Source organism: Protomyctophum bolini (assembly GCF_963924005.1).
Source record: "Protomyctophum bolini genome assembly, chromosome: 17".
Taxonomy (NCBI): domain Eukaryota; kingdom Metazoa; phylum Chordata; class Actinopteri; order Myctophiformes; family Myctophidae; genus Protomyctophum; species Protomyctophum bolini.
In genome coordinates this window covers 24958272-24986154 of record NC_137878.1, presented here as the reverse complement: position 1 = coordinate 24986154, position 27883 = coordinate 24958272, and the positions used below count along the sequence as shown (strand labels likewise).

The 27883-nt window shown below is 43.9% G+C and overlaps 1 protein-coding gene across 3 annotated transcripts; it reads left to right on the top strand.

Moving 5' to 3' along the window:
* The first annotated feature begins 1227 nt into the window (after nucleotides 1-1227).
* LOC308331776 (E3 ubiquitin-protein ligase RNF19A-like) lies at nucleotides 1228-27067 on the top strand. Of its 3 annotated transcripts, none has more exons than XM_080787272.1 (10): nucleotides 1228-1330; nucleotides 10247-11161; nucleotides 14647-14855; nucleotides 15586-15730; nucleotides 16534-16696; nucleotides 17714-17828; nucleotides 18471-18632; nucleotides 19291-19510; nucleotides 20772-20915; nucleotides 21251-27067. In XM_080787272.1, exons 2-10 carry the CDS (start codon nucleotides 10524-10526, stop codon nucleotides 22080-22082), a joined length of 2628 nt encoding a protein of 875 aa, XP_080643398.1. In that variant the 5' UTR covers nucleotides 1228-1330; nucleotides 10247-10523; the 3' UTR covers nucleotides 22083-27067. The 3 variants fall into 3 exon arrangements, with proteins under 3 accessions (XP_080643398.1, XP_080643396.1, XP_080643397.1); XM_080787270.1 differs by having other exon boundaries at nucleotides 15526-15730; XM_080787271.1 differs by lacking the exon at nucleotides 1228-1330 and adding an exon at nucleotides 8607-8622 and having other exon boundaries at nucleotides 15526-15730.
* Nucleotides 27068-27883: the final 816 nt, after the last annotated feature.

Below are 27883 nucleotides of genomic sequence, written 5' to 3'. Positions count from 1 at the left end.
AATTGAATGTAAAATGCTATAATACAATGCAACACAAATAAATTGGTCTTGGTCACAAGGTGGCGATATTGTCCTACTGTTGCAAAAGAGCTGCAACTTGTGTTCTATTCGCCTTCTACTGCGATCATCAGTTACAATCAAAACATCCGCTCAGTGATTTCACTGATTTGTCCTTCAAAATAAAATCAATTAAAGTGTCGAGTGAGTCAGTGTAGTGTAGTTGCTAGTCATCTACTTTACTTAAGTAGTTAAATGTTTATGTTAATTTTTGACGTCCCAACCACCATAACTAGTCGACACAATTTTTTTTTATTGTTTAACATTGAGTGTTTAACATTGTTTAACATTGAGTGTTTATTGCATCACTCTTATCTAGAGATGCTACAGTAGATTTAGAAGAAAGCATTTAGAACATTTTGTGACCCTGTCCACCTGAGACAACAGTCTGTCTGAGGGCTGCATGAACTATACCCTGTCCTCCTGAGCCAACAGCCTGGCTCCAGGAACTACTCAAGTCAACAAACCTTTTACTTTAACCTCCAGACCAGAAGTACCGGTATTCTAATTGACTTCTCCAATCTTCACCAACTTTACAAAGTTAAAGGACCACTTTTCAACCTATCTTCACATAACAGGTCTTCTCTTCACTAATAATCATGGTAAAATGCCACAATTTTTAGGAGGGCTGTGGGCAGTTCAGATACCCGTCCACCAGTGACATCATCGATGGGGAATCGCCAAGCTAATAGAAACGGGTTTCTGAACTGCCCACAGCCCTCCTATGAGACACAGACCGAGTAGAAAATAATTGTCCCATTTTATCATGATTATTAGTGAGGACCTGACCTATTATATGAAGCTGTGTTGATTGATTGAAGTATTCATTAACAGTTTGCAGAATTGCAGTACACTTCAAGCACAACTCAATACAAAAACTGTCAACTGTGACTGTGAGTGGATGACCCAATAAAGCACTATACTTGTTTACAAGACAAGAGGGTCCACCTTTTTCAATTCATCATAACATTTAGAGACGTACAAAATACAAATATTCACTCCTTGACTCCTATATAGCCAAATCATCAGTGAATAACGGGGGGGGGGGGGGAGAGACATACAGTGAGGGGAAAAGGGGGTGGTGGTTCAGATTTTACGGGGGCCAGTTTCGAATTGTCCTATAGGTGCCCTTTAAGTTTCGGGTTTGAAAAGTGGTGAAGTGGTCCTTTAAGGCAGTAGCGCTCGGTCGGGTAGTTGCTGCTCAGCCAAGTTTTCAGCATCAACTTACCTCTGATACACACAGTCAGACAGACACACCTCACCGACTACTAAGGTAAAGAACCATTTATTTACTATGATACACCAGCAGGGACATTGATGTTTACACATTGAGTCGTTGACCTATAATAATTCCGCCTAACAGATACAAATCCAGCTATGTTAAAAATGTAAATAAGCGACATAAGAACTTCCTCGTCTTCGAAGCTCTTAGCTAGCCGTTCAGCTCTGTTTTAGCTAGCTAAAAATCCTCCACAGCTTTACCCCGAAGTCAGCAAAGAAAACCAAAACTACTTTTTATTTTGTCCGATAACGTCATATCTGTAACTACTAGTTGGATGCGCTGTTTTGTGTCAAATTGTGTGGCAAATAAAGCAACTAAAGACCAGGTGAGTGATCGATTAAGTTAGACTGTTAGCCTCCTCTGTTAGCCATGGAGCTAGCAAGCAGCACAGGGTCGATGGTTGGAAATGTAAACACAAATGCTGTCCCTTATTTTGTTGACTGTGGGGTTCTTCTGTTATGTTGAGTCATAGATGATAGATAGCAGTTCAACTCTAATATTACTAAGTTTGGAGAAGTTACACGGTGTCTCTTAATCAATTATCATTAATATTTGTGGTCATTTAACGGAGAGTTAACAACTTAAGTATTTGTAATGCGGCGTTTATAAATGGAAGCATTCACTATAGTAAGGGGTTTGCTGTGTATTGTTTGCACATCATTCTTCAAAATCAGCTAATCTGTTTTTGATTGAATGGTCATCGTGGTTATTATTATAGAATACAGATAGATATCACCCCCTCGCAGTGCGTGATGATCTCAATCAACAGACTGGCATCGGGCGTAAATAGAAACTAATTCGCATCTATACTCTATAGAGCCAGCCAAGTCGATCAGAGGTTTAAGCCTTATTATTTGTCCTGTGTGACTGTACACTACAGTACACAGTAGACAGCACAGTTGTTACTTGTTTCCCATGGCGTTTCCCAGCAGCATACCATAATACTATTTAAACCAATATTTGTTTAAAGAAAACAAACACGGAAATTATGAAGTCTCTGTTTACATTCTGTGGCATGTTTAGCTAAATACTGTCTAGTATCTTATTGTGGCTGTTTAGGACGCATCAATCATCCTTTATTATAAATCATTTAACTTTATGGCATGCTTAATTGGATTAAACTAGCCCAACTGCTGTCATTCAAGACGCACTGTCTGTATTCTGTAGTGTTGTCATGTCTTATCTAATGACCAGTTATTGTTTAAACTGGTCTTCATTTTTTGCGCCGAAGAAAATGAAAGCCTGGTACCGAGGCTAACCTGTCTCTGACCCACTCTCTCCAAGGCTGTGCTAAATGGATTAGGAACCTTTACAGGAAAGTAAAACGTTTAAGATAGGCTGGCTACTGTTGAAGCCTTTCTCAATAATACTGGGAATCACATGCAAAAATAATCTTTTTTGGTAACCCCAGACAGCGTCAAACTAATGTATATCACATCTTCTAGCCTGTGTTTGGACTCAGGGAGTCAGGGAAGATGGCCTTGACTTGGAACCTACATGTACTTTAGGTTAACGAGGATGTCTTATTATAGATAAGTGTATGGTTTGGTTTGTGATTATGCACTGCAGTAGGAAACGTGCTGAATAGAATATGTTTTGCAATGCGAGGATGTGGACTAGTCGGCACCAACTTGAGACTCCTCCCTCCACTACGCACTAGACTGCTGGGCAAGCGCTGGCGCTTTGGAATATATGGAGCGTGTCTTGAGTGTACAGGGTTTGATGAGGGCCCAGGCAGGACCGGGCCTGTTGAGTGGACGGGTATCAGTCAAAAGGGGAGGGAACAACATTTGGAATGCCAGTCCATAAAGATCTAAGGGTTTGAGGTCAGATGTGGAGTTGCTGGCTGGCTCCATATATTCCGATTAGGTTACGAATGATGTACAGCAGAGAGCTCTAGGACTCAGAGCAGCAGTCGTACCCAGACAGACAGAGCTCTATAGGGACTCGGAGCAGCAGTCGTACCCAGACAGAGCTCTATGACTCAGAGCAGCAGTCGTACCCAGACAGACAGAGCTCTATAGAGACTCAGAGCAGCAGTCGTACCCAGACAGACAGAGCTCTATAGGGACTCAGAGCAGCAGTTGTACCCAGACAGCAGCAGAGAGCTTTATGACTCAGAGCAGCAGTCGTACCAGCAGTGGTGAGCACACCTCATGGCACGCTCTGCTTGCGCACAAGTACTTGGCGTTTCATTTGAGTATGAATTGCAATTGCTGTCTGTCACTCATACTCAAATCTCCGTAAACCTGTTAAACCTGAGTTGTGGTTCAAGAGCTATGCTGAATGAAGTAAAGTTTGATAAGCTGTTCTTTAGTCTTTGAAGCATGCCTTTCCCACTTATTCCCACTTGTATTTTCACCTTTTTAACTACAATTATGTGGATTGTAGGTTTGGCTCATTCATTAGCCTACTGTTGGTAAGCTTAAACAGTCTTGGTGTAGGAATAACACAGAATCTCTTTCTAATAAACCAAACCAGCCCTCACCCTGCCCTGACTAGAGGTCTTCACAGGTCACCCCAAACTGAAAATGCATTTACAGTATATAGCGCTTTTATCCAATTTCATTCACCCATTCACACACACATTCAAACACTGATTGCCGGGATTCGAACCGCCGACCCTGATGGATCATTGGACGACCTGCTCTACCTCCTGAGCCACAGCCGACCCACATGGGTCTGATTTCCGTTTTTGAATATGAGCAAATCAAGTTTGGGTCGGTTCAGATTCTATTACCTCAGGTCACGGGATCTGTTTAACATTATGTGTAATAAAGACTCCCCATTGGAGCATTTGAAGAGGTAATGAATGTGCCTGGTTGCTCAGTCAGTTGATGCACCTTTATACAACTTGAGCTTTTCGGACCCGAGTTTGGTCCAACGCCTGTCTCTTTCTGTCACTTTCGCTTCACGTATCTGAAATAATTACAAATGCATTTATTTAAATCTGGATGAAAAGCAGGCACCAGCAGCACTGCTGGAGGATTGTGAATAGATGTTGGTGTCTTTTTCCTCCCTCATTGTGGCTTGGAGCGGAAGGGGGTGACCCCAAACCCTCACATCCCCATCTGCTTCCTACACCCCCGCTGTTTGGGGTGAAAAGCCGTTTGCCTCAGCGGAGAGGGCAGACAGTGAAGGTACTGTCGGTCAACTCTGATGTGAGAGATGTGTGGCATAGATGGAGCGATAGGGTGGATTTTCCCGATGCCCAGGGCAGGCCCCACACACTGTCACTCAGCTCACTCTTTGCTGTTTAAATCCTCTGTTTCCCACTTTGTGATGGATGGATACTATAGTATTCCATTCCTTAGAAACGGAATGGCTTTTGTGACGGAAAAAACACAGAGAAACGGATATTCCATCTTAATGTAAATCTAAATAAGCACATGCACCGTTGGGCTTCATCTATCGATAGCATATAGCATTTTGAGCATGTGGATCGGATATTTTCATTATTTGTTTTCTTCCCTTTTCTCGTATGACACAATATTAATAGGGATGGTTTATTAATCAATTATGAAATTATTGATTAGCGATTCTAATTATTAAATTGTGTTAGTTTGATTACCGGTAACTACAGGCCCAGTGGACAAGATGCTGTGGAAAAGTACCTTGCCCACTCGCAGTGTTTAGTAAATAGTGTTGAAAGGGAGGTGTTCATTCATTCCTAAGCCTCCTGTCTTCACTCTGTGTGAGCTCAATGCCTTCTTACACTGGTTGAGCTGCCCAATGACAGGCTAAATAGAGATTCATTAAGTAGTACAGGGTTATTTTGGATCCCAGCTGACAGAATTCTGGCCCAAGCTGAATGGGTACCGGATAGGGGTGAGTAGTAACAAGCCAAGAGTATTTTTTCCAAGGCTTGCATTTTGATGTAGAAGTATGTCTGTGATTGGCAGCAACATTCACAGAAGAGCTGACATACTAGTCACTTGTTTCAACATGGTAGCTAGTTATTCAAAATTCCTGAATAACTTTGTATAATAGAGATTGAACTTTGTGTTCACTGTCCAGTGTCTGGGCAGTTGCAGAGTGCAGACAGTGTCCTAATTCCTAAATGTTAGTAACTGAATTCATTGTCATGGACAGGAAGTTGTTTTGTGGCTGGAATGTCACCGGAAATGACAATGGAACACTTTATAATGGAACACTTTCTAAAGAAACATTTTACCCGGTCGCTATAACTGTTGTATAACAGTGTTAGTGATTTGAACTGTCTGTAACAATTTCGTTTTGCATTTAGAATACCATGGCATGGTGGACCTGTCTTACATGACATGAGGTAGGGTTAACAACTTAAAATGTCACTTATGTTGTGTGTTTTGTAGCTTTTGTAATGTTAGACTTCAGTAGAGAATAGAGATACACTTCACCAGGAACTTTCATTACACTCAACCAGTCCAGGATTCGATCTCGATCAGGCCTATACATCCATACTTACTTGCATATGTGCTAGACTCTCTAATATAAATATGCATGTAAATATGTCACTGTCAACTAATTTAGGTTGCGGACTGGATTTATCTAAATGTGGCTTTGTGCGACTAGATGGTATCCCTGGAGAACTGCATACTGTAGTTGTTGCAACGTTTCTAATCTATTAAAGCAACGTTTCAGTTTCTGTTCACAAGAAGAGAAAGGCCTCATTGGATAACTAGGACTGAGACATTCTCTCTACAAGTCTCGATACTAATGATGGAAGGAATTGTTGACAAAACAAACGGCCCAGTAAGCACTAAGCACGTTATGCAATCTATTTCCAGGATGTTTTTGGTAGTGGTAGTGGTAGTGGGAAATTCTTTTCACCATCATTATTTGCTTTTATTTATGATTACTTTGGCAGACAGAAGACCATGGTCATTTTGTTTTGCATGCTTATTGTCTCCACCAGGCCGAAGGCATGGGGGGAGAGAGTGTGTGTGTGTGTGTGTGTGTGCGTGCGTGCGCCTAGGGCAATTCCTGTTTTACCTATAACTGCATCGACCTGTGTACAACTTTGTATGCACACTATAGGGCAGGCCATAGAAAAACATTTTACCTGCAGCCCTCCACATCTGCCGGTTATAGGTCATGAGGCAGATTTCTGCAAAACACATTTTGCACAGATTTAATCCAATGAAAATGTGGCACAAATCTTCATATATATTCTTTCAGAGCGCTTTTAACTCATATATTTGCTTCTGGTGTGTCTCTGGAACAACATATTTTCAGATCGGGGTCGGCGGCCAATTACATATATTTTTGGGGGTCCTCGACATAGAAAGATAGGTTTTTCAGAAAACTGCCTCAGGTCTAAATGGGTTTACAGACCAGAATTCTCTGTCGATGAAAGGAAGAATTATGATTTGAGTGTCCAAGGAAACTAGGACACCAACCCAGCACGTGAGCGGTGGTTGTATGCTCCAGGACAGCACGACTTCAACACATGCACGCGTGTGGGCATGTGCCCGCACACACACATTGTGACCACAGTCACACAGTGAGTAAGTCCCATTCACCCTCACCCTAGTATGCCAAGCTAACAGCACAGTCAGAGGCAGGCTTTTGTCATTTAATTGCAGTCCAGGATTGTAATTTCACATTGCCTCGCGGTTGCCTGAAATTGCCCCTCTGTCCTGTTAAAGTTTCCTCCAGCTCACATGACTTAAGTTCTCCAAGTCCAATTTATCATCAGACCTAGTTGTTATGTATGGTTCAAGCCAGGCTGCAAGTCGGTGGAGTTTCCGTGCGTGGAATTATGAGGTAAGGAAGTGACCAAACCATTAGCCAGGGGTAGAGAAGAAGCCCACCGTGTATAATTATCTTCTGTGGTCACTAGATTGAATCGACAGAACAGCATCCTCTGTTTTTTAAGTAGCCACCCTGGAGCAGTGGATTATGAGATGGGGACTCCCGAATGTAAATGATGCATCAAATGGTTGAATCAGATTCTCTGCCATAAGCTCAAAGATCATTCCCTGTGATATAGCTTTGTTTGAAGGTGCCCTGGCTGTATCTTGGCTTGCAAAAGTTCCCAAGTGATTATGGGTGGCTGGCTTTGTTTACTTTATACTTTAGTTGAGCGCTGGGTTGTACATAGCAGATATACAAGCAGATCCACTAGCTTGTGCAGCACGTGGTGAGCTGGTGTACATCTGCTTAATTATAACTTAAAGAATTGACTTAATGCCGGTTTACAAAATTAATTTAACTGTCGCTGTGCACATCCCTAAATGTTATATCCTAAAGGGTTAGTTCAGATTTTTGGACTTAAAGCTGCAGGAATTACTTCATACGAAATACGTCATTAATATAGTGGTTGCAAAGGTATTAATTGATTGACCAGAACTCCCATCACAGGACTCGGGCAAAGTCCAAAAATCTGAACTAACCCTAAGTTGATAATAAATAGAGATAAGAATTTGTGTATTCTTTCTTGTGTCTTGTATGTGTCTTCCAATAGAGGGTATGCGTGATTGCGTGTCATCATCATACCTGACAGTTATGCGGTAACGCCTATACTGACAAACTACTTTCTGGCTTTGACAGCCCATACAGCCAAACAAAATAAACTCACTTTAACCACACACTTTATGCATGTGCGTACCCAGAGAGAAACTAAATGGTGCATTTATATAGCGCCTTTATCCAAGGCGCTTTACATAAATTGTGCATTCACCCGTTCACACACATGCATACACCGATGGCGGCGGAAACCATGCAAGGCACCAACCAGCACATCAGGACCAATTAGGGGTTCAGAGTCTTGCTCAAGGACACTTCGATACTAACTCTGGGGGAGCCCGGGTTCGACCTGGCAACCTTATCCAGCCACTCTACCCCTGAGCCACGGCCGCCCGAAACTAACAATATCAAGACATTGATTATCGGTGTTTTGTCCATAAATATAAATTTTAATATTTTAAAGGCATGCTACCCAGTTAAAATCTGCCATGCATTGAAGGGCATCTGTATATGATGATGACAACGATGCACCTGCGGATAAGAAGAAGAAAAACAAACTGGTGCCGTACATAGATTCTTAGATACTGTACATGATTCTTTCGTCTTTGTTGCAATTGTCTCATGAGGATGCTGTCAGATGCCTAGATTTAGCTCAGCTAAATGGCACCCTTTGACCGCGTCAATAGCAGCATTGTGTCAGTATTATGCCCAGGGTGACACATTGGCTCTGTGGGTGATCCATGCCGTTCTCAATTGTAGTCCTGGTCTCGGTGCTGGACTGGTTGTGGGCATAAGAAGCTCGGAGTCATGCTCCTGAGGCCAGAGAGTTATTTGTGGTAAGTTACGATGCATTTTGTAGCATTGCTTTACCAATATATTGTGTCGGTAGCAGAATAGGCAGGCCGCAGGCTAATAAGTGGTTATTTGGAAAGAGAATGCATAGTATTTATTGACTGAGAAAAAAAAGTACTGCCGAAGTAGACAACCTGCAGCACTCCGGTGCAAGTTGAAATGAAGAAAAGGCCAGCATACATGTCCTTTTTGCATGACTTTATTTACATCTGACGAGAGTGAACAACATACGCGTTTCGGCCTCGTTGGCCTTCCTCAAATCAGTTTTCAAATCATGCAAAAAGGATGTAATGAGTGCTGGCATTTTCTTCATTTCAAATGATTATTTATATTTATAGACTACTAGGGTATTGTTGTTGGTTATTGAGAGCAGTTGTGGTTCTTGTAGCTTCACATCTCCTCTCTCTGTCGCTCTAATTAATTAGTCTGATGTCACGCAGTTGCATCTAGATTCTCCCGGCGGATCCTGCCGGGAGCTGCCTAGGCCATAGAAAGCATAGGCTATTGTCAGACTGACTCTCTTCTCTGTCTTCTCTTTACTGGTGACATCTTTCCATCTCAACCTACATGTGGATTCTCCACAACGGTGTAAAAGCTACTTTGCTATATCTTACCTTGTTAAAACGTAACGAGTGGCGTTGGTTAGGCTTTAATCACAGAGCTCAGCATTTGGACGTTTTTTGCTCAAGAGGTTGTTTTTGTTTCACAGAGTGTTCAGTGTCAAAGTTGTGTCCAATTACTGTATGCACGAGCGTAGCATAAGAATTGTCAAGGGGTGTAATAAAGTGCTGGATTTACCCTGCTGTATAAAAGCTGTATATACCGTGCGTAATACAACGGGCGCAATGCCTAATTGCTTTTGGTTCAGAATTCCAGCAGAGCCAAGAGCTTGTTATATAAACCCTGATCACTGGTGGCACTGGCTCAGAACCTAGAGTGGCCATCAGGGGAATCAGAAAGTTCTCGGTTCAAAGGTGTCCTTGAACAAGATCCCGAACCCAAGCAGCTTCCTTGCATGATTGCTTATGCATTCGGTGTGCGACTGGGTGATTGTTAATGTATGTTGTAAAGTGGTGTGGATAAAGGCGCCATTTTAGCCTTTTGCAAATGGTAGGGGCTAAGCAGCAGCAGATGAAATGATGTGATTCACACTGACTCCATTGCTTGAAGTGTCGGGGTTAGCTGCAGTAAGGGGGAGTGGGGCAACAACATCCAAACATTGGACTGTACCACCAGAATGAAAGTTGTGTGGAGCAGAGTGCACACCCTGTGTTGTGTTTTTAATACTTCTCTCAAACTAAACTGGCTCCCTGGTAAAACTTTTAACGCCATCTCTCTGCATCTGGTTCCCGACTAGGGAGGCTAACCGCAGCCTGTCAGACTACGGTTTGTAGGCTATGTGTGTGATTTGTCCTGAAGTCTATTAGTCGACCACCTGTTTGTTATGTGTCTGGGATGACGAGATATAGGGCAGGCCACACAGCAGACAGCGAACACACACACACACACACACACTGGATCATAAAAACAAGACCTTGACATGAGTTCCACAGCTCGTTCTTGCATCAGTTTATGATAACGTCTCTCTCTTCTGCCCCCCCACCATAGGTTTGTGTGTGACCCCTGACGCCTGACTGAGTCAGCCGACCGAACCTCCTCTGCTGTGATTTGGACCAGGAGCCAAAACCACACCACAGACCCACAGATCGGCCTCAACCACCATGTCCTAACAGCCATCCAACTCAACTCCCCCCCTCTGTCAATCCTGTCCCCTTTACCCCAACCCAGTCCCCCCTCCCCGTCCCCTTCCCCCTCCTCCCCGGCATTGTCACCAGATGTGGTGACGTCTTCCAGCACCAACGGACCGCCACCACCCTCTGCCGCCATGGGCAGTCTACGCCAACACCACCAGCAGCAACAGTATCACGGCGGCTCGGGGTCGGAGCGAGACCTCCACTCGGCCGCCTCCTCCATCAGCCTCCCCTCGGTCCGAAAGACGCAGAAGAAGCGCCGCCTGTCCCTCCACTCGCTCTTCGGGCGCCACCGGCGGCCGGATCGAGACCCCAAGCGCAAGGCGCGGCCCCTCCAGGCCGCCGTCGGGGTGGACGCCATCGCGAGCACGGAGAGCATCCAATCGGAGTCGTGCCACGACAAACCGTCGTCCCTAGCCTCCGCCCCGGGCGTGGCGGAGTTGACATCGGCGGCCGGGTGTTTCACGGGGTCGTCGTCGGAGCTGCTGGAGTGCCCGCTGTGCCTGCTGCGGCACGCGCGCGAGCGCTTCCCGGACATCATGACGTGCCACCACCGCTCGTGCGCCGACTGCCTGCGTCAGTACCTGCGCATCGAGATCTCGGAGTCCCGCGTCAACATCTGCTGCCCCGAGTGCTCGGAGCGCTTCAACCCCCACGACATCCGGATGATCCTGGGCGACCGGGCGCTCATGGAGAAGTACGAGGAGTTCATGTTGAGGAGGTGGCTGGTGGCCGATCCGGACTGTCGCTGGTGCCCCGCGCCGGACTGTGGGTAAGATAATGGGTTCCGATTTATTTGTCAGAATGGGTCATTTGCCTTCAGGAAAGTACTTATTTTATTAGAGTTGTCCCGATACCATTGTTGTCAGACCGAGTACGAGTACAAGTCCAATTTAATGTCATTGTCATGCCTGCACTTGTCATTTATGCTCGTAGATCGGTTGTTTTTGGCGATTTTCTTCAGTGCCCGAGTAATATCGGTATCGGAACAACGCTATATTTTATATATAACGTGACACGAGACAGTATCACGCTAAAGGTTCACAAAGTTTATTACACAAACAGGAACATATATAGTGCTGGATCATAATGACGTGACAACAAGATATCAGACATAATAACGTGCCTACTGCAGCAAGGCTGACCTTGCTGTCACCGAGATGTCTCTCGTAGCCTAACTATAAAGTATGCTACAGTTCAGGCAGTACACAATACAAATCAAGTACACTGTGTCTCACGTTCAAGTACACAGACATGGGAGATCATGATTATAACACTCACTGTGCCGCAATGTGGTGTTGGCTTGTAGAGCTGTTTCTTTTCAAAATACGGGCACCGGGTTGAACGTGGTTAACAAAAGTCTATCCTAAGAAAAGGTTTGAAAATATCACTTGTAAATCAGAACTTTAGAAGCCTTGTGACGTGGGGCCGGTAATACCGGTATGCATGTTCCCAAAATAGCATAATGAGTTGCTAAATTGAGCGCACTTCAAAAGGTTTGACATCTTGGCTTTTTGTGTAGACATTGTGTGGATGACAGCAGCTTAACTTCCTTCCTTTATTGATGTCTGGGTTATAAATATCAGGCAGGCTGAGTCACTAATGCATCTGTTCATGTTGTTAACTTAATGAGTCAGCCATTTGTGACACCAAGATATGAGGAAATGGTGTCTTTATAGCCTGCCGGTAACGCATCGTACCACGGCGGTCACTGCCACGAGTGAGTTGATAAATTAATATTTTATTGTTGTACAGGTTGTACAATTATATTAAGCAACACTGGGCCATTGGATCAATCACTATTCGTCACTATTAACGATTCGTACAACAGGGTACGACAGCAGCTGCTCCTTGTAAAATGAACTATAGTAAAAAAAAAAAGAAATAAATGTAGTCCAATTTATTTTGCCCCTGAAGTGGTTGTGGAAACGTCATTATGAGCTGTGGGCTCAGTTGAAGTGTTCCATAATGGTTGTGGTTTTTACCCAACACATTCTCCCAATGTTTTTGTACAACAGCGATTCAACAATAGTGACCCTGTGTCTCTTGGAATAATGGCTCTTTCATCAATGCTCTCAACCCAACAGGCTCTCTCATCTTCTAATCAATTTGGATCTGGCTCGTTGCCACACCACACTCCACCGGTTAATGTTCTCGCCTGTTGTATAATCGTCCTCTCCTTCTCCCAAGACATTGGTTGCTATTGTTGTGATCTTGTCTGTGTCACATTATCAGATGGTAGAGTTGGAGCAGGGGTGGGACACTTTGACATACTCGCCACATTGCATACATGTCCTAGCAAAAATAGCCCATCTACAAGTTCAAAACGCGTCGCAAAATCCAGATTTTTATCCTATTGTTTTTTTATTGGGATCCTGAAAAGTCATTTTAACTAAATACAAATAAAATTGGACATAAAAAAGACAATAACATTATTTGTAATACTACTCAGCAAGCTTCTAGTAATTAAAGCGGGTCATGTTTGCATGTTTGGAATTTGTAACCGCAGCCTGAAATCAATAACCTATCAGTTCCGAAATTAATCTGAGGTCCACATGAAGTGAAGGTGGCCCGCGGGCTGCCAGTTGCCCATGAATGAGTTGGAGTATGTCATCTATGGTTAAGTTAGGGTTGGCAAGTAAGTGAATCTTTCACATTTTGCTTGAGCTTTGAGAAACAACCCGACGTTTAGAGTTTGTAAGCCCCTTCGGTGTGTCAGTTTTGTTTTTATAGACATCCAATATTCTTACAGACAGTTAAACTGGATTACAGGATTATAAAAATCTTAAACAATTTGGTAGCTGCTAAAGAGTGCCTACAGTATATTTCTAACATGGAACATTAAATAAACTCCACACAGGATTCCAGAATCTTCATTATTATATACACTTGCGTACATATTTTTATTTTATTTTGCATAGTAAACCTGCTCAACAGGCTCCACTATGTTGTGAGTCTTATTATTGAGTAGCAGGCCTGACATAGAAATGTAGAGAATGTCTTCAGTTTTCTGTAGCGCAGCAAGCTTGTAGATCTGCTATTTTTCAATAGCTAAAGCATAACAAAAGTGGTTCCCATTCTGAATGGATTAAATTGGAGAAAGGCGAGCCGCAGAATGCGTGTTGATCATTCTCACCAGTGTTACGCACAGTTGTGTACACTTAAGCCCAGCTACCGAGTGTTGACATTCTGTCCACTGCTTGCGGTTCTGTTTTTCTTAGCATCTGCTTGTGATGTTTTCCATGGTGACCGGTGTACAACGCAGTAAACAAGAGCACAAGTGTGTTAATTCATTCCGATCGACCGCAACAGTCCCGGGGGTTCAACCTGGGTGAGATCATTATTGTCCTGTCCCAGAATATAGGTCGTCTTTCCTAGTTTCCTACCCAGAATACAGGTGGGCTCGACTTCTTGTTTATTGATTTGATAAATATTCAGACCGACTCCCGACAAAAAATAAGGTGCATGAGACACTGAATCCACACTTTACTATCATTGAGTGCGCTTTCCCAGATTTTAAGTTAACGGTGTCTCGCCCATATCATTCATAACGATGATTATATTGCTTTGCTTATTTGTAACACATGATTTATGGAGGCTGTTCAGGGATGCAGTACCAAAACACACACTTAGTTGACCGGGGTCCCTCCGGGCGCTATACTAGAGCCACTAGTATTTTCCTCTACATACAACAAATTGCCCTACTGTTTCTCTAACTAGGTCCAACATTTATCTTTCTACGCCCTGGTGTCTGGTCCCCACATCAGTGTTGTTTTTGGCAGCAAATTTTAGTCGTCGTCTCTTGAATAGTTTTAATTTCGTTTTAGTCACATTTTAGTCACCTGGGATGTTTTAGTGTTAGTCTAGTTTTAGTCGACTAAATCGTCAGTTGATTTAGTCAAACAAAATGCATTTTGGCGGGCCTTGATGCCGTCGTAATGACGTATTTTCACTTAACAAACTAAACAAATCTAGGGCTTGTAGATCGTCTATTTTCAGCATGCAACTAAATTGTAAAATGACTTATTATGGATCTCTTGTCCCTTCCTAACATTTTAATCTAGTTTTTATTTGTTAACAATTGTCAGTATATTTATTCTTAGTTTTAGTTGTCATAGTTTAGTTTCCATTTCGTTTTCGTCAGGAAAAAAATCGTCTTAGTTTTAATCGACGAAAAGGTCCTCCACATCCCCACTAACCTACCAGTACACCTTAACTGCTGACCACCACATGTTGTCCCCAATCCCCCCGCTGTAGGTATGCCGTCATTGCCTTCGGCTGTGCCAGCTGTCCAAAGATCACATGCGGCCGCGAGGGCTGTGGCACGGAGTTCTGCTACCACTGCAAGCAGCTGTGGCATCCCAACCAGACGTGTGACGCCGCGCGGCAGCAGAGAGCCCAGAGCCTCCGCCTGCGCACCTTCAGGTCCTCGTCTCTGAGTTACAGCCAGGAGAGTGGAGCCGCAGGTACTTACGCACGCAGACACATGTGTATTTGGCCACATTTGAAAATGTTTTGTGCCCTTTTGAAAATGTTTCATGCCAATAAGCCCCATAAGATGAGATTTGTCCAAATGTTCTAAAAATGGCAGATCTATAAGCTCACAATGAGTCACATTTTGATTAAAATTTCTGTATCTATGAAAGCAATAAGGTACACCCGCACACTGTGTATTTGCTCGGTACATGAGTATTGTCTTACTTAATGAAGCAACATTTCGGTCCCTCCGGAGCTTCCTCAGGCGTCCGGAGGGACTGAAACGTTGCTTCATTAAATAAGAAAATGCTCATGTACTGAGAAAATACACAGTGTGCAGGTGTACCTTATTGCTTTCATTGATGTCCACTGGCCTATGCACCTGTGCATACGCCGAATTTCTAGGTGTGCGAAAGTTTTCTCCTACAATTTCTGTATCTATAATATGTGAAAGCCCATGTGGTAATATGCGCCCTATCCACTTGACTATTGCGTTGCCCCCTAAAATATGTTAAAATATATGTATATTTTTTAAATGAATTAAAAGTTCCTAGCTAGATTCCAGATTGAACCTTAATGTCATAGGCTCAACATTCAACCGTAATATCCAAGAATAGTAGGTCTGCTATTTTTGAAAAATCGTGAAAATATTTATTTCAGAAAACTGGAGGATTTTTAGGTCAGGCCTAAATGGGTTAACAACATTGGGTTCTCTACTAGCTGACGACATCAAGCCGTGTCCTCGCTGCGCCGCCTACATCATCAAGATGAACGACGGCAGCTGCAATCACATGACCTGCGCCGTCTGCGGCTGTGAGTTCTGCTGGCTGTGCATGAAGGAGATCTCTGACCTGCACTACCTCAGGTGAGACACCACGCTACACACCCGCTACCTACCACCCTGACCACCTTACACGCGCTTTTCAGCATGCAACCAAGTGTAAAATGACTTATACTTGATCTCTTGTCCACTAGTCCCTTCCTAGCATTTTAGTCTAGTTTCTATCTGTTGACGAAATTGTCACTACATTTAGCTTAGGTGGCTCTGACACAATGCAGTATGTAACACTACCTGAGGTGAGACCACCCTACTACACACGCTTGATCATTCCCACCAGTGTTTACGCACAGGTGTGTACACTTAAGCCCAGTTACCGAGTGTTGACATTCTGCCAACTGCATGCAGTCTGTTTTCAATTCTCTACTTTCAGCGCCATTGCCGTTGATTAATGCCAATTGAAGCCTAATTTTGATACTAACGCTTACCGCCGCTGATTAATGGCAAGCTTTATCATCCGGCAAGTGATGTGGAGCGTTCCAGTGCCCCGGTTTGGATTCATATTGTAAACATGGCCTGTCTAGGCTCCGTTGAGCATCATAGGATAATCTACCTCCGGTAGACTGGAACTGTGGCTTTTCAAAATAAGAGCTCGACCGGAAAAAATGCTGGCATGAATTGGATCCTAATTTTTCAATAAATGCTAGCGCTGAAATGGTTAACGGTCCGATTCCTTAGTGGTTCTCTTTTACGTTTCCTATAGGGGGGGGGGGGGGGTTCCTTCCAAATGTACCACAACATTTCTGGAACTCTTTGAGGGTGTATAAATGGAACCAATTGGTTCGTATGAATCCATTTTCTGAAAACACCTTTTTTTTCTCCGTTCTCAGTCCGTCAGGCTGTACCTTCTGGGGCAAGAAGCCATGGAGCAGGAAGAAGAAGATCCTGTGGCAGCTGGGCACGTTGGTGGGCGCCCCGGTGGGCATCGCCCTCATCGCTGGCATCGCCATCCCTGCCATGATCATCGGCATCCCCGTCTACGTGGGCAGAAAGGTGATCCTCTTAACCCACACCCTAGATCGGGGTCTGTGGCCAAATATTAAATAGTAAATACCCTTTAATTCGGAGAGTCCTTGACATGAACAAGTTTGAGAACCACTGATGTATGGTAGAGCGGTGTGGGACGGGTTCAACCAGTTACATTGTGTGAATGTCATTCTCTCCAACAACTAACATTTTTACATAACTTGACGACAAGGCATGTGTGCCGACAGTAAGGCCTTGAGGCTCGCTCGTGAGCTAGGCAAAGCGAGTGCCAGTGGCACGGCGATTACCTGATGGACTCGCTCGTCAACAAGCGTGCCATCCGCGGTGGATGAAATATGTATTCGGCCATTTATATATGGCTCCTCGTACTTGACGCTTTAAGCTAGCAAACATTTGTGCCCTATTTAGCTACATAATGCAAACTGCAAACAAGCAGTAAAAGAGGACAGTGTAGCCAATGACAATCAGGGTGTGGTTTGCATTATGTGTTAGAGGGAATAGCATACCCACAGTTCAATCCCATATGGAGGTCTCCATGTTCAAATGAAATGCCTTGATGATGTGCAGGCTAGGGCTTTAAGCAACTAGTCGACTATTCAACTAGTCGACTAGTAAATCCACTCGTCGACCTTGTTTGTACTAGTTGACTGGTTGATGAGAAACAAAAGGTGTATTTTTTTTTTGTGTTTTTTTTCTCGTTTTTGTAGGCCTCAAGATCAGCTAGAATGATATTATAGTCACCAATGTGTGTGTGTATATATATATATATATATATATTTTTTTTTATTACATAATGGGTAGTTAAACAACTAGTCGACTAGTCAACTAGCAAAAATCACTAGTAGTGAAAGTCATCCTGGTTACCGGTACTCACTCTGATAGACATTTCTAATATAATGTACCTTTTTGAATGATGCACAACAGCAACTATTAGTTTTATTTGCATGTATTTTTTTATTATGCAGCTGTGTGTACAACTGTGACCTCTCATAGTCATAACAGCCTTCCGTCCTCTTCAATCAGATCCATACTCGCTACGAGGGGAAGGACGTCTCCAAACACAAGAGGAACCTGGTGATCGCCGGCGGGGTGACGTTGTCTGTGATCGTCTCACCCGTGGTCGCTGCCGTCACTGTCGGTAGGAAATTAAATGTTGTTTTACTGTTGTCTTTGTCAGTGTTGTTTTTGGCAGCACATTTTTGTTTTAGTCAGTCTCTTGAATAGTTTTCATTTCACCTGGAATGTCTAGATTTAGTCGACTAAATATCATACAATTTTTGTCGACTAAAATGTTTATTTAGTCGACTAAAATGTATTTTGGCGGGCCTTGATGCCGTCGTAATAGGCACATTTTATTTATTTATTTTCACTTGCTGTAAATAGCCGATCTTGTAGATCTGCTATTTTCAGCATGCAACCAAGTGTAAAATGACTTATACTGGATCTCTTGTCCACTAACAGTTTAGTCTAGTTTTTATTTGTTGACGAAATTGTCAGTATATTTAGTCTTGGCTTTAGTCATCATAGCTTCTAGCAATCTTCATCATGAATCCCATATATTTACGCGTGGCAAATAATCCTGTAGCAAAGATTTGCTTTTTCATTGCATACATTCTGTGTGCTCGTTTCATGACGTCAACATTTCACAGCGAAATAACAAAACATAGGGTATCTATTTATTGCCACAGTTATATTCTTGATCTCCCACACAATGGGGAATTAGGTTGGAATTTGGTGAACTCTGAGGATTTTACTAAGTGTATGTTTTGCTTCCATGCAGGTATCGGCGTGCCCATCATGCTGGCATACGTATACGGGGTGGTGCCCATCTCCCTGTGTCGGAGCGGGGGCTGTGGTGTGTCCGCGGGCAACGGCAGAGGGGTCCGCATCGAGTTTGACGACGAAAATGACATCAACGTGGGCAGTGGAGCAGCCGCAACGGGTGAGTAGCTCTACCTGGGACTGATTGATCGATTGACTCGCCTTCTCTCGCCACAGAGACCAGCAGGATTTCTGCTCGCTATGATCTTGTAGATCTGATATTCTGATTCGATCTGATTTTGGGAGCGGCGGTGGCTCAGGGGTAGAGTGGCCGGATGGTAACCGCAAGGTTGCCTGTTCGAACCCTGTGGGCTCCCCCAGGGTTAGTGTCGAAGTGTCCTTGAGCAAGACTCTGAACCCCTAATTGCTCCTGAGGTGCTGGTTGGTGGCTTGCATGGTTTCCGCCGCCATCGGTGTATGAATGAATGTGTGTGTGAACGGGTGAATGTAATGCACAATCTATGTAAAGCGACTTGGATAAAGGCACTACATAAATGCACCATTTACCATTTTGGAAAATCATGAAAATGTGGCACAAATCTTTGAATACATATTCTTTCAGAGCAAACATTTTTAGCTCAAATATGTGCTTCTGGGGGGTCCCTGGAACAACATATTTTGAGATGGGGTTCGGCGGCCAAATACAGATCATTCTGGGGCTCCTTGACATGAAATATTTTGAGAACCACTGATCTAGAAACATTTAGGATTCAGAAGACATTTGTAGAATCGTCCTGAGGCCTAACCCTGTTCTGATATCTCTCCCTCTCTCTTTCTAGACACGACGTCCGTGGCTGAGACTCGTCTCAACAACCCCAGCCTGGGCGACGGGGCCAGTGTGGGGGGTCTCACGGGGCTGAGCCTCAGTGCCAGCGGCAGCCACATGGAGCGCTGTGGCCTGGGCTCCACCCAGAGGGACAACCTCAGCGACGACGCCAGCACCACAGCCCTGGCCGGGGCCAGCATCACCGGCAGCCTGTCTGGGAGCTGCTACAACAGGTAACCAAATGGACCCTTATCACCGGCAACCTGTCTGGTAGCTGCTACAACAGGTAACCAAATGGACCCTTATGAGTGCTACAACAGGTAACCAAATGGACCCTTTATGGGTCTGGAACTCTGAGAGCGCTACAACAGGTAACGATGAGGAATCTTAACATTGAAATCTTCCACGTATCGATACCGGTTGTTCCCTAGGCCAGTGGTCACTTTGGGGTCCTTGGCATGAAAAGGTTTGGGAACCACTGGCCTAAGCTATGGTTCCTATCCTATTTTAAATTCTGTTCAATGCATGTTTTTTCTTTTTTTTCTCTTTTGCTATATGCCATCCAGTAGTGTTGCGCTGGCCGGCTTTTTTTCATAACAAGCCCGTCATGGGAGCCAGCCCATACCACCATGGGGGGGAACATTTTCTTTTTGTCAAATATGTTTTTATTGAACAGATTATAAATTGTTAAACATTATGATATGAAACAAAATGAAAGACAAACCCTAAACAAGACAAAAAAGAGAAAGAAATCCCTTAACCCTCCCACCCATACTGCTCAGTGACACTGCATACTATATAATAAGATGATTGAAAGCTCATGGAAAACATCTGAAAAGAAAATGGTGTACAGTTAACCATATCAATGGTATCCTGTCTATTAATTGTTTCTACTCAGGTAATGGACATGGGGCAGCCAAACCTTATCAAACTGTCTCTCAGGAAATACCTTATTCTCTCAAGATGAAGTGTACTAGTCATTTAATTTAACCAGTGCTTAAATGCAGGAGCCTCCTCCTTCCAGTGTGTCAAAATTAGTTTTTTCGCTGTAATCGGACCATATGAGAAGAGTTGTTTCTGTGCTCTCGTCAACATAGGCATGGAGTCTGACAAACCCAGAATAATTAGTACAGGATCGGGGTCAATATGAATACTCAAAATATCAGAGAGCGTCTCAAATATGGGGGGGGGGACATTTTCGATGACATCCCACCGGAGAATAACATTGAATGTTGCGCAACAGACGCTGCCAGCCTGTGGCGCGATGCGATCGGTTTTGATCAATAATCTCCGTCCTTTTGATCAATCTCTGTCCTGAGCGCTGGACGTTACTAATTGATAGGGCGGAGAACTCTGTCCTGTGCGCTCAGGGTATTAATCAACGACGCACCCTCACTGGTGTGAAAGCGGGTAGGAAAAACGGGGAAGCGTCAATGACCTGTCCATGAAATGCTAATGGTGTCTGTCTGTCTCTCTCTCTCCCCCCCCGTCCAGGCTGGAGGTCCAGGCTGACGTTCAGAAGGAGAGGTGCAGTCTGAGTGGAGAGTCGGCCACGGTCAGCCTGGGGACCATCAGTGACAACGCTAGCACCAAAGCCATGGCTGGATCCATCCTTAATGCTTACATGCCTCTGGAAAGGTCAGCTTCCCAAGAATACTGAAATGTTTAACCACCTAACTTAGGTTGACTGCTGTCCGACAGGTCGCGTTGCAATGTGTTGTGGGCTTGTAGATCAACCCTAGAATAGGGAAACACATGTGAGCTATTTGACGCACGATGAATATTCTTTTCATGTTTCTATTTGCTACAGAGGCTGAGAAATAATTGTTTGGTGATTCTGTTAGTTTTTCTTCAGAGAACTTAGAATATAGAAGCTGTTTTTAGAATGGTCTGAAAGGGATGAATGTCTGAAAGTTCTTCTGTAATAATTGTAATGTATGATGAAGCATAAATACTAATAATGTGCGTTTCAGAGACGGCAGTCTGGACGCGCAGTCGGACGTGGACTCCAAACAGGAGGTGACGCTGCGCCAGCGCAGTGCCAGCGCCAGCCTGGAAGACGGCGGGTGTGACAGCGAGGCTGGGTCTGGATGCGGCGCGGCGGGGGGAGTGTCCACCTGCTGCTGCCCGCAGCACCACCACCACCACGACACCCACTGCTGCTCCAAAGAGCCGTCCACGTTCTCCTCCTCGGGGGGCGGCGGAGGAACCGCCAAGGGCAAAGGAAAGCTCTGGAAAAATGGGAAAGAGGAGACGAAAATCAAGGAGGACATGGACGCCAGGCTCCTGGAGCAGCGCAGCACCAACTCCTCGGAGTTCGACTCGCCCTCGCTCAGCGGCAGCCTGCCCTCGGTGGCGGGCTCCCACTGCAGCCGCTTCTCGTCGGAGCTGAGCTGCTCCGACCCCGAGACCCTGAGGCCGGCTCCGCCCGCCGACGTCCGACCTCATCCCCTAAACGATGTCACCAACGTCACCCCGATGCCAGAGGTGGAGCACGACCGGCTGGAGCATTACCCGTCGTCTCAGATGACGGGCTATTCCGCCTTTTTCCGCCGCGTCTCCTCCTGTTCGTCGCCCTCGCCTCCTCCTCCTGCCTCGCCCGAAGGGGGCGGCGGCGGTGGGACCTTCCTGTACATCGCCGAGGAGGAGAGTGCCAATTTTATCGGAGAAACGGAACTCGACTCCGCTTCGTTAGAGCCGGCGGCACGGGACGAGGATCTCGGTGAGACCAGTAACTACGACGCTAGGGGTGTGCGTGCTGTCAGTCCCACCAGTAGGGGGAGCTGTGTACAGACCGAGATCTGAAAGGAAAGGCCCACTATGGCCCTGCTGCTGTTGGCTTTGTTAACGGGGCCACTTCACCCCCTTTTGCAACCAGGTCTTATTTTAATGATGTTTGGGAGACGAGAAACACTTTCCTGGGGTTCTTATGTGGGTAATTTGGGTGTTTTTTTTTAAAAACACCAAAAGGGGTTCTGAGCGGAAAACGGCCGCGCCTAGACAGTCAAGTCTGGCAACGGCTACTGCATATACTGAGACAACATGTAGTCACCTGTGTCCATGACATCACTACTGGCACTTTAGAAATACTAAAATATGTCTAAAACGCGTATTACACATAAAAACCACTAGGAAAGTGTTTGTCTCCCAAACATCATTAAAATAAGATGTGGTTACAATAGGGGGTGAAGTGGCCCTTAGACACTACTAGCTCAGTTAGCCTTAATTCATGCGGTTGTGGCACATAAGGAACAGGGGGCGGGGCCAGATCCTAATTTATACTTCATTGCACGATAGGGTTGTGTGCTGAAAATAACCGATTTTTTTTTTAAAGCTCGGAAAATAAATCTGATGCCTGTCACCTTGAAAATCGGCCAACAATCTGATGTTCAGGATAGCATGAATTCTTTGGGAAATCTGTTATTTTCTACACTATCGTGCGACAAAGTGTAAATTAGGCTTGAGGCTTAAAAACACTCGAGTCCAATTATTATTATAATTATTTTTGTCTACTATGGAGGCATGAATTCTGTGTGAATGTCTACGAGTCTACGTAGCAACAAGAGTTGGGCGTGGGGTGAAGTTAAGAGGGAGATCGGTCGATGGCACTGACAAAGCCCAGTAAGCTGAAAGCAGATTGGTTGACACTGCGTGCTGGTTAAGACGGCTTATTGGTTGAGAACGTGACTGGAGCAGCGAGGATTACAGTAGGTAGAGTTGAGCGTACATGGGAGTGGTTGTAAAAGCAGGAATATCTGAGTGATGTTAATGTTTCACAAGCTTATTTTACAATGCCGGAGCGGTTGCCATTCAGGCCTGAAATTTAAAAAATGTCTTCAAAATCCTGACAGTTTTCTGAAAAACCTTATGTTTCTGTATCGGTGGTTCTCAATATTTCATGTCAAGGACCCCAAAAATTAATATGTAATATGCCTTGCTTATTTTATGGATAAATACATACTGTTGATTTTTTTTGTCATGAGTAATTCAACGAAAGAAAACTTCTAACACACACAAATACATTGCGTTAAACAGTGCTGGCGGGCGGGTCTTGCGCAACCGCTCCGGGATTTAGATATATGCGTTTCAGAAGGCTATGTTATACCTGATTTTATATTTGGTCGTGGTGGGGCAGTGTTGCACTCCGACAACAGCGAATTATCTGCGAACTCCCAACGCGCTGTGAGTGAGCTCGTAGATGGGCTGTTGTCGGGGCGCAACACCAGCGTGCAACTAAGTACAAGTCAGGCTTCTAGTCTGTCTAGTCATTACCATATGATAGACTAGAGATGGTCTCCTCAGAAAGCCATGACAAGACTGGGTTGTAATTATCTTTCTTCCCCATATCAATATAACCTGACGCTGCCAGATCCAAGAAGCTTGCTACACATGTTTGTTTCACAGCTTATTGGGATCTGGGATCGCGGAAGCAAATTCGATGACGGGGCTGTTCCTTTTTTTCAAGATACGTGGTAGATGATTGGATGGGACCGTCTGTCTATCACCGTGTGGGCGTGCAAACACAACCAATCATATTGACGTGTCTGTATAGCTTCACATCCGGTTTCGCACATATCCCGCCCTTAGCTCACGCTGATTGGTTCGGTACGGAGCGGTTCGGCGTTAGCTCAACTCCCTGCGAGATTCCAGATGGATGTGGTGTTGGGGAACATGGTTACCCAATACCGCCCCCAGCTGGCAAAGTCAGGTTAATATCAATATGCCAGCTCCAAAATAATCACGTGGATGGGATTAAGTTAAATGGTCTATTGAATTGTAAAAGTTTAGCTGCTATTATACGGTTTAGCTCAGGGGTTCTCAATGTTTTTTTGCCTGGGGACCCCCGGAAATGCTTTGGCCATGTCTCGCGACCCCCTCCCCACCACCAATACAAATTGTCCGCTACAATAACCTTCCCGGTAGAGAACCCCTGTCTTATCTGACACATTTTCATCAGATGTACATCTATGTGGTATTCATGGTGGTTAATATGAGATTGAGGCGTGCAGATTTCACCCATCCATTATTATATACAGCCACAGTTATACACCACAGCGACATTATCAAGCTTTCCATTTTTCAGTCTTTTTTTATTGGCTTTATGTTTAAACTTAAAAGAGGGACCAGTCAATGGCTTTATGTTTAAACTTAAAAGAGGGACCAGTCAATGGCTTTATGTTTAAACTTAAAAGAGGGACCAGTCAATGGCTTTATGTTTAAACTTTAAAGAGGGACCAGTCAATGGCTTTATGTTTAAACTTTAAAGAGGGACCAGTCAATGGCTTTATGTTTAAACTTAAAAGAGGGACCAGTCAATAGCAAAACTGTATTTTTCAACAACAAAAATGTTACTCATGGTTTAAGATGTTGATCTTTCTTTCTTTTTCATGTTATGTTTTTGTTTTATTTTCCATTTTGGGAAAGTGGCTTTTCGTGTTGAAGCCCTGTTTGGGGTCAAGGCCTACAGTATGTTTTCAGCCTAACCAACATGGTGGGTTGCATTGACTAGCTCTCAGTTCAAAGTTGAACCATAGCCCACATATCTCCTCTGATGTTATTTCAACATGTAAAGAAATGGAAGGTTTCAATTACAAGAAATGTGTGGTTGCCACAAGCCCTACACAGTAAAATCCCTGTGTTCATTTAACTCTTGAGTGTGTGTGTGCGCGCGCAGATGTAACCACATTATGCACATTTTTCACCAGTGTATGACACTGGTGAAAAATGATTGACAGCCTGTGTGTGTAACCAAGGGTTCCCATTACAGTTTCTGAAATTGGTTGGTGGTGTAATTATACTAACTATAGAACCCAGGCGTTTTGGTTTAAGAAAACACCCCATCTACCTTTTTTGTTTTTAATCCCAAATAGTAATTTTCCTTCTCAACTTTATTTTATTTAATTTGTTTTAATTTATATATATATATATATATATATATATATATATATATATATATATATATATACACACACACATTATATTTGACTCACCTCCTTGGGGGAGCTGGGCTATCCTCCCTCATAACAAGGACTATCAAATGAGGACAGGAAGCGAAGACCGTACAGTGGACTCCATGTTGCTCCCTGGAAGGACAGAAACATGTGCAATGGGCTATATGCAGCCAACACTTCCACGTTGAGCTTCCTTGGCCTCAATTGCGCATGTTTCTTTCCTTCCAGGGAGCAACATGGAGTCCATCGTACGGCCTTCGCTTCCTAACCTTATTTAATAGTCCTTGCCTCATAGGGAGAAATGGGAGCAGGGGGGGTATCCTCCAGCTATGGGAGAAGGGGTATCCTCCAGCTATGGGAGCAGAAGGGGGGTATCCTCCCTCAGGTAGCTATGGGAGCATGGGTATCCTCCAGCTATGGGAGCAGAAGGGGGGTATCCTCCCTCATAGGTAGCTATGGGAGCAGGGGTATCCTCCAGCTATGGGAGTAGGGGGGTATCCTCCCTCAGAGATGGGCCAAAGCTTTGAAAGTCCAAGAATGGTTGAGGCTGCTTTGCATTTCAATAACGTTGATGCAGCAGCACTTTAAGGAGGCAGAGGGTGTCTTTTGGTTTGTTGGTGGAGCTAACCGAGTGTCTGGTTCATTCAGCTTGTTCTGCACCACAGAGGATTTTCCCATCATCCCACTTTCTTTTTTTCCACCGGTATGAAAATGGACTCTAAACTCTTGAATATTGACTTGCAGACAAACATACGACGGCTAAACCAATTGTTTGATATATTTAGTGTCACTAAGGAAGGAGGGAGATTCAACCTGACTCACTGCACATGTTGGAAATATAAAGAGATGCCTAGTATCGATCAAGGATAGATGACACTTGTAAAGGAATACACCAGCATTTTTAGACGATACAATTGATCATTTCACTGTCTTCAGCACTAGATTAATCAGAGAGTTTAGCTAAATGTATGCTGCTGTATCCCTTTATGGCCAATTAATCTGTTGATTGAGGACTATGTATAAATCTAATTAAGTTTCACCACTTCTTCAACGCTGTCCTGTAAATCTGAGTTATGTATCCAGGTGTTCTACATATCCAGTTAACGATGGATGCCGTTATATATCCATTGGTCTCACAGTGCCTTTTATTTTTTTCAGGGGAGCTTTAGTTAGTTTTTTTCCCTGACTGTCTTCAAATGATGCATATATAAAACTTAAATAGGAGAATAAAGAATGCCTGATGCTAAATGCTGACCCATCCCTCAGTGAAGGCAACGGACACTAAAATGTTGTGGCCTACCAAAGATTGCTCTCTTGGAAGACATTACTTGACAAAACAACTAATGCAATGGAAAACTTCAGGCACATTATTTGGATAAAGGGTTCTAGGAGGTTCTGGGTTTAAAATGTTTTAGAACCAACAGAAAATACTTCTCTACTATAGCTAAAAGCTTGGTAGGTGAAAGGACTGTGTACCTTATCTGCAGCAAATAGGGCCAACACGGTTTCACATACACTGTACATTTTTGGCAAACTTGTGCTTGTTGCGGCTTCTTTTTTTTGTTAAAGAAGCATCCAACACTTGTCAGTGAAACCCTGAAAATCTGGATTTCACTTCGATTTTCAGCTTAAAGAATTCACTGCCATGTGCTTATTCGCTCTGTGGAGATTGAGGCCTGTTTAATTTCTGTGAAAATATCTGCAAGTTTTATATTGTAATTTGAAGACTAGTGCCAGGTATACTTTATAACTATTGAAATGTGTTTTCCTAATTTGTTGCTTTATAATATGCATGTAAATGCATATCTTTAAAAAAGAATATATACATTTCTGAATCAAGCTTGGTTGCTTTTTATTTATTTATTGTAACTCCATTCTCTTTGGACTCCCATACTGCCCCACCACACCACACACCCCTTTCATAAACCTATTTACTCATGGTGGGTGATGGCTGATTTACATAACGAGTAGTCCTAACTGGGCTGAATGAAGTTACGACACAGTTTGATCATCCTCGCACTGATGCAATCACGTGGTTCATGTATCGCACCTGCTTCATCAACGCCATTCTAAGGATGGCAAGCATTGGTATTCTTTTTTTATCTGAGCACACCTAAACAAATTCCAAATCGACTGCAAGTTGATTTGGAATTTGAAAGAATGATTTGGAGGAAAAACATGTATTCCAAAAATATCCATTGGATATACATCGGAGTGTCCTAACTCAATATATCTCCTGTGACTAGACACTGGTTGTGCCCTCCTATCCCCACACACTGGGTCTCGTTTTCTAATGGTAGTTGACTCCTGTGTGGCACAGCAATTTGGAAATGAAGAACTTTGCTGTTTGTCCTATGGTCTTTGCTGTTTGTCCTATGGTCTTTGCTGTTTGTCCTATGGTCTTTGCTGTTTGTCCTATGGTCTTTGCTGTTTGTCCTATGGTCTTTGCTGTTTGTCCTATGGTCTTTGCTGTTTGTCCTATGGTCTTTGCTGTTTGTCCTATGGTCTTTGCTGTTTGTCCTATGGTCTTTGCTGTTTGTCCTATGGTCTTTGCTGTTTGTCCTATGGTCTTTGCAGTTTGTCCTATGGTCTTTGCTGTTTGTCCTATGGTCTTTGCTGTTTGTCCTATGGTCTTTGCTGTTTGTCCTATGGTCT